Source organism: Juglans regia, chromosome 8 (genome assembly GCF_001411555.2).
Source record: "Juglans regia cultivar Chandler chromosome 8, Walnut 2.0, whole genome shotgun sequence".
Taxonomy (NCBI): Eukaryota; Viridiplantae; Streptophyta; class Magnoliopsida; order Fagales; family Juglandaceae; genus Juglans; species Juglans regia.
The window spans coordinates 10,685,041-10,691,903 of NC_049908.1; the positions used below are offsets into that span (position 1 = coordinate 10,685,041).

The 6,863-nt window shown below is 35.2% G+C and overlaps 1 protein-coding gene across 1 annotated transcript; it reads left to right on the top strand.

The window, feature by feature from the left end:
- Positions 1–217: 217 nt before the first annotated feature.
- LOC108989024 (nicotinamide adenine dinucleotide transporter 1, chloroplastic-like) lies at positions 218–5,586 on the top strand. Its single transcript, XM_018962466.2, has 9 exons — positions 218–720; positions 1,436–1,531; positions 1,706–1,812; positions 2,773–2,821; positions 2,983–3,092; positions 3,927–4,021; positions 4,114–4,202; positions 4,326–4,420; positions 5,081–5,586. The coding sequence occupies exons 1-9, from the start codon at positions 651–653 to the stop codon at positions 5,336–5,338; spliced, it is 969 nt and encodes a 322-aa protein (XP_018818011.1). The 5' UTR covers positions 218–650; the 3' UTR covers positions 5,339–5,586.
- Positions 5,587–6,863: the final 1,277 nt, after the last annotated feature.

Consider the following 6,863-nt stretch of genomic DNA (forward strand, 5'->3'; position numbering starts at 1 on the left):
ATAGAAATGTTTTGGATTTCGAAAATGAATCTCGAATATTTCTCTCAAAAGATTTATTTATTTATTTATTTTATTTAATTATTAAAAAAATATTTTTTAATAATATTGTGAATTTTTTATTTTTTAAAAAAATATTTATAATAATTAAAAAACACATGAAAGAAAAGGAAAAAAAAATTAAAAATTGAAATGCACCTTTGAAAATATCTTTCAGAATAATTTTTCGGTGACCGTAGTGAGTCAGTGACACTAGGAGGTAGCTGGAGGAATCCAGGATACCTTATTTGTGGCGAACCGTCGTTGTGCCGTGAGTTGTTGCGCGTGGGGTAGGCGGAGAGAGAGAGAGAGAGAGAGCGAAGCGAAGCTGCTGAGCCGCACGTTCCCTCGCGCTGCTGAATGACTTGCATCCCCACCTAATCACTTTCCAACTAACAAACCAAGTCATCTGGTGGATTCCAGGAATCCTCGGGCTCATCGAAACCAAGTTTCTCCATGCCCTAACTCGGACCAGTTCCACGCGCATCCCCCCTCTCGCTTGGCCATGCCACTCTGGTTCCCTGCAATCGGCCACCTCTTCCGAGAGGATTGCGTCTTCGTACCTCGTGCTCAAACCCCCGCGAATTCTCGGGACTCACGTACGAATACACGCGATGTCTGTCGATCCTCGTATCCCTAATCCCAGGGATCTCCTCTGCAACGCCGGCGCCGGCGCCGCTGCCGGTACGTATGATTTCTCCTCGTGCCTTTTACTGTTCCGTTTTTGTTTTTTTTTTTCCCGAGAAAATCGATGAAAGTAAGAATGAAAGAGAGAGAAAGAGTAGAAATACTTGTTTTGGCTTGGTCAAAATGTCTGGGAGCTTGGAGTTTTTACTTTCCTTCCCTGTTAATTTTTTTTTTTGATAGGTAATCAAAGATAATATATTCATAGAAATATATACTTGACAATACGCCTAGCCAGCGGATACAATAGAAAGAAGAAGATCATGGACACTACGTCCGTTACAAACTATAGTCCCGCCCATAAAAACAATGTCTTAAAGAAGAAAACTTTAAGCTCTTCCCTTGTTCTCTCTTGATCATCAAAACATCTAGCATTTCTCTCCCTCGAAATGCACAACACATACATATTGGTACCAATCTCCAGATTGCCTCTACCTGAGAATCTCCGTATAGTCCTGTCCAGCTCGCGAGGAAATCCACCAATCTCCGAGGCATAACCCAAGATAATCCAACTCTTGAGAAAAAATCATCCCATACAAGCCTTAGCCACCTCGTAGTGTAAAAACAGATGATCAACAGACTCCCCATACTTCTTACACATGCAACACCAATCTAGGACAATGACCCGTCGTTTCCTTCCCTGTTATTATCACCACTAAAATCTTGATGTTTTCTTTTTGTACTGAAGTATTTGTTGGTGAAATTTTTGGGACAGGGGTTATTGCTGCGACATTCGTCTGTCCTTTAGATGTGATAAAGACTAGGTTTCAGGTCCATGGGCTGCCTCAGCTCGGCAATGGAACTGCTAAAGGTGTGCCCTTCACATCGAGACGTATTTGTTTCTCATAACTGATAGAAGCATAGCCTTTGAGGCTTCACTTGATTGACTTTTTTGGTGTATGAATTTAATTGAGCAACGTGGCAGTTGTAGAAAATGGAGTTTAATCTGTGAGGTTCTTTTGTTTTCTTTCGTTTGGTGATTCAGGTAGTCTTATAGTTGGTAGTTTGGAACAAATATTTCGCAAGGAGGGGTTGCGAGGCATGTACCGTGGGCTCTCACCTACTGTGCTGGCATTACTTCCTAACTGGGCGGTGAGTGCTCTTCAGCTTTGTTAAGTACTTGTTTATATACTATGTATGTGTTATTATGGGTTTTTGATAAAATAATTTATCTATGGAATGTGATACTGTGTGATCTAATTCAATTTTCTGCATGAGAACCTTGAATTTGGGAAGCATTGTACTCTGGTACTTTTCACTCAGTACCATATGGTACTACTGTTACCTGTTAGTTATGTTTGCCAACTGGTTCAAAACTGAACATATGGCCTTAGCATTTCTATAGCATATGCAAATCATTGCATATAACTTGATTCTCACAATTTGGTTAAAGTTGCATTTTTTTCCTTTTTTTTTATAAGCAAGTTAAACTCTTTTCATGATCAAAAGGCATTGCTTGAGTATATAGGGTGGGTGTATACATGAGAAACACCACTCCAGTAAATGAGAAAAAAGTTAAGAGGTCCTGATAACATGAAAAGAACAACTAAAATGAGCACACATCTATCGATGATGGCCTTTATGGAAGAAATCCTCTAGGTCCTGCCTTGTCTTTTCCTTGTCCTTGAAGATCTGGTTGTATCTTTCTCTTCATATACGCCAACACAAACAATCAAGGATCTTTTTTTACAATGCCAGGCTTAGTAGACACATAAACCTCCCTTTAAATTTTTTTACCATTTTAAGTTCATACTAAAGGTAGTTGTAAGTTAACAATCTCTTATAGTACTTATCAAAAACAATCTCTTATAGTCCAATTTCTATACAACAATGGAACCGAATTAGACAATGGATAGAAAATTATTTGTACGTTTTGAAAAAAGGGGATGACCCATACATGGGCAGCTTGTTTTAGTTTTGGGTTTGATAATCTCTTTTGTGGTTTATAGATTATTCAATCTGTCATGTTTGCTACCTGCTTTCTGTACTCAGAATTATACTGGTTCATTTAACTGTAATTTTTTGCATGACCCAATATTGTACATTTTGCAGGTTTATTTTACACTATATGGGCAGCTGAAAAGCTTTCTTTCTTCTGAAGGTTATTTTGTGGCATATTTCTTCTCTACATAAAATTAAGATTAGTTCATGCTCAAATTTCTCCCTTGTGAGCATATTTATATAGTTTAGTCTTTCAACTTATTACCGTGTTGTACCTTCATATTATGTGTTTACTAATATTTCAGCTTTGTTTCATTGTAGATGAGAATCATCATCTTTCAATTGGTGCAAATATGGTAGCTGCTTCTGTCGCTGGAGCTGCAACAACCATTGCTATAAATCCTCTTTGGGTTGTGAAGACAAGATTTCAAGTGTGTCTCTCAAGTACCACATTCCCTTGCTCAATATGAATTTGATTTATATCTTTATCTGTGATGAAAAAGACAAAAGGATTGGGGATAAAGCAGTTGAACTAATGATAAGGTTTCGTATGATCACCTCTAATTGTGTGCTACTACTAGTTTTACCGTATGGAAGTTAACATTTCCCCCTTAGCATCTTTCAAATTGTTAGTGATTTGAGTAGCTGGAATTTTACTATTATCTTTCAATGCTACCATTCCCTATCATAGTTTTGCTGCATATCAAATAGAAGGAATAATGAACTTTATTTTGTTAGATCATTCTTTGACTTCTTGTACATGTTGGTTGGGAGTATTTATTTGCCTACCTGAATACAAATTGTGGAAGATAACCAACCGCTATGACCCATATTAGAAAAATGAGGAAGAAATGAAGGTGATGGTGTAAGTATGGATGAATTATACTAGCATTCGAGGCACAGCAGTTTTTGGCATATAAACATCACAACTATGATGCTAATAATTTCGTGGCATGACTGGTTATCTGTTGAAGCCATTACTTTTCACTGAATGGAAAATATAATTTTTTGCATAATTACACATCCTAATTTCCATTTCTTTATCATCATCTTCACAGTCTTGCCCTTTTATACTAAGAAAAAACTTGTGCTTTCATATTTGCCGTTCTATATGATTCTACGGTGTTCTCATTTTTGGTGCACTCTGCTTCTTTCTTTTTCTTTTTTCTTTTTGGTTAAAGTAAGCATGTGCATAAGGTGATAAAGCTTTGAGCAAAAAAAAAGAAAGAAAAAACAATCATCATTTTGTCCCATTTTCTCTGCAGACCCAAGGAATGAGATCAGGCGTGGTACTGTATAGGAGTACACTGTCTGCTTTAAGGAGAATAGCTCATGAGGAAGGCATTCGTGGGTTGTACAGGTTTGTAGCTCAAATCATTAATGTACAAAATTACTTATTGCTTTTTATGCTGAAAAGGATTTAAATGGTGCTTGTTGTATTGTTTTTAACAGTGGTCTTATCCCTGCTTTGGCCGGTATTAGTCACGTGGCAATACAATTCCCTGCATACGAGAAAATAAAATTATACTTGGCCAATCGAGGTAATTGCCTACCCGTTTTTAGCTCTTGAATCTTTAAGGATTTGTTCTCAATCTCATATAAATACCTTACTTTTTATTTAATTTACAAAAAGAACTCATTTATAATAAACGACATTGTATCAGCTAATACTACAATGGACAAACCAAGTGCACGTGATGTTGTGGTTGCTTCATCAGTCTCCAAAATATTTGCATCCACATTGACTTATCCACATGAGGTATGAGATTATGTAATTTTGCAATGTGAGATATCAATTTTGTGTGGCAAATATGTTGAAATTCTATTTCCTTGAATATATACCAGTTATCACACAAAGCAAATACAAAAATGGCTTTTACAAGTGGGGTGAAATGTCACCTTTCTTGATTTCTTCAGGAGTTATTTGCCCAATTATGCAACTTTTTCCCCAGGTATATCCCGAAAAGGAGAACCGTGATGTTTGGTGATGTTGGTAAAAATGATGGCTCACTCTTCTGTGTTTGTTGTCATCATTGCCTTTTTTTTTTTTTTTTCCCTTTACCTTGCTGTAAATCTATGCAGACGCTGAATAGAGTGAGTTTTTTATATTCCATATCATCATGAAAAACATTGAGAAGGATTTTTTTCTTTTACCAAATTTATCCCACTATAGGTTAGAGTCCTTTGACCTGATCATGGATGGGTTAACATTTTTCATGCTTTTCAAATTAGTAGCATTATCTAATAATATAAAACCCTATCTCATGCTATCACCTCAAATAGTCTTTACTCAAACTGACTTGCGTAGGATACAATACTTCTTTGTTGTTCCATTATAAATTTACAGTTTACAGAAATATTCAGACTAAATGATCGTGGCAGTAGAAGAACATAATATATGCTCATGTGTATTTTGAAGGTCGTACGCTCTAGGCTTCAAGAGCAGGGCCACCACTCTGAGAAGCGGTACTCTGGTGTAATTGATTGCATTAAGAAAGTATTTCAACAAGAAGGCCTCCCTGGTTTTTACCGTGGGTGTGCTACCAACCTGCTGAGGACGACCCCCGCTGCTGTAATCACATTCACCAGCTTTGAGATGATACACCGTTTTCTTGTCACTCTTTTCCCTTCTGATCCACAGCCCCCACAGATTCTAAAGATGGTTCAGGCCGAGTGAAGGATATAGAGAAGAAACTTGCATTTCTACAGGGACTTCTCAACAGCCAACTGTAATTGTCCGACTCATTGTTGATGCAGTTTCTGATTTTTTTATTGTAATTGATTTTGGTAGTTCTGAGCAACATTTTAAAAAGATGTTGCTGTGCACGTTCCCAAATTAAATTTATAGATGATCTTCAGTGATAATGATGAAAAATGTTACAATGCAGTTCAATCAATACAATTTTTTTCCTGGGCACTGTTGAATGGTATGAGCATTCACATTGGTTTATGCATATATATATATGTAAAGTCATATGTGCATAATATGATCCTAAAATCTTTTACATTGATTTATGCATATCTAAATATTTAGCTAGTTATATAAATAGTGCTTATCTAAATTTGGATAATTACTATTTACTTTACAAAATATATTTTAATCATTATTTCTCTCTTCTCCCACTCTCTCTCACAATCTTTTCTTTTTCTTCCTCCTTCAACAACATAACAAATCTTTACCTGTGCATTTATTTTATTATATTTTTAATATAATATATAAAAAGATTATATTTTTTATTATTTCATTTGTATTATTAATGTTAAATATATGTAATGGATGCTTATTCTAAAATATTGTAAAATATATATAAAAAAATTGATTTTAGTAAAAAATTAATAATAATAAAATAATATTTTATTATTATTTTGTCTCAAATATACATAAGCTAATATAAAAATTTTGTTTAAATAACAAAATGATTATACAAAAGAGATGATTTTGTATACCAATGCTAATGGTATTAGAAATTGTCCCAGTACCCATCGAAATGCCGGTTAATTTGATGCTATTGAAACTTATAATGTGTGACATACCACTGACTTTGACTTGTCATCAACTGTATCCCGTTGAAAGCATCAGGCCCAATGCGAACAGTCTTGACTTTCAAACCTTAGCCGAAATGATGTTTATCTTAAATTTCGTCTTTCTAAATTACATCCGTTGATAACAACATATATTATGGTCTCGTTTTTTTAATAACTGTTCTCAATTTATTTAATTTAATTTAATTATTATATAAAATAAATTTTATTTTTATTTTTTTCAAATTTTAAAATAAAAATAAAATTAAAAAAATATATTCTAACGATATTTTATTCAACTTTTAACTTTAATCTCAATTCATCTCATCGAAAACAAACCATCCCTAAGTGGTTGTCTCTTAACGTGTGCTATGTGGGAATGGAATAGTATTACTCTTGCACAATCTTACTCAAGTTGAATAAGAGAAATATTGCTATGTTTGGAGTAAGGAGCCCAGGCGAAAAGATGCTGTGACATACGTGCAAGTTTAGGGACCTTTCCTTGCTCATGCAGCAATCTTCTCAGAAATGCATGCAGTAGGTCCAGTATAAAGGATTCCTGGGCAGGTTTTTCTGGTCCGAGGCCCCTTGAGTGGATATTCTTTCAAAGAAGAATGAATCAATTGAGCTGTGCTATATAAGTTATACCGTTGTGTATGAGTTGGGGAGTGTTCCTACAT

Coding starts and splice junctions, on each gene's coding strand:
- LOC108989024 (XM_018962466.2), top strand. CDS start 651: ATGTCTGTCGATCCTCGTATCCCTAATCCCAGGGATCTCCTCTGCAAC. Junction 3,093..3,926: donor TTGTGAAGACAAGATTTCAA/GTGTGTCTCTCA, acceptor TTTTCTCTGCAG/ACCCAAGGAATGAGATCAGG. Junction 4,421..5,080: donor CATTGACTTATCCACATGAG/GTATGAGATTAT, acceptor TGTATTTTGAAG/GTCGTACGCTCTAGGCTTCA.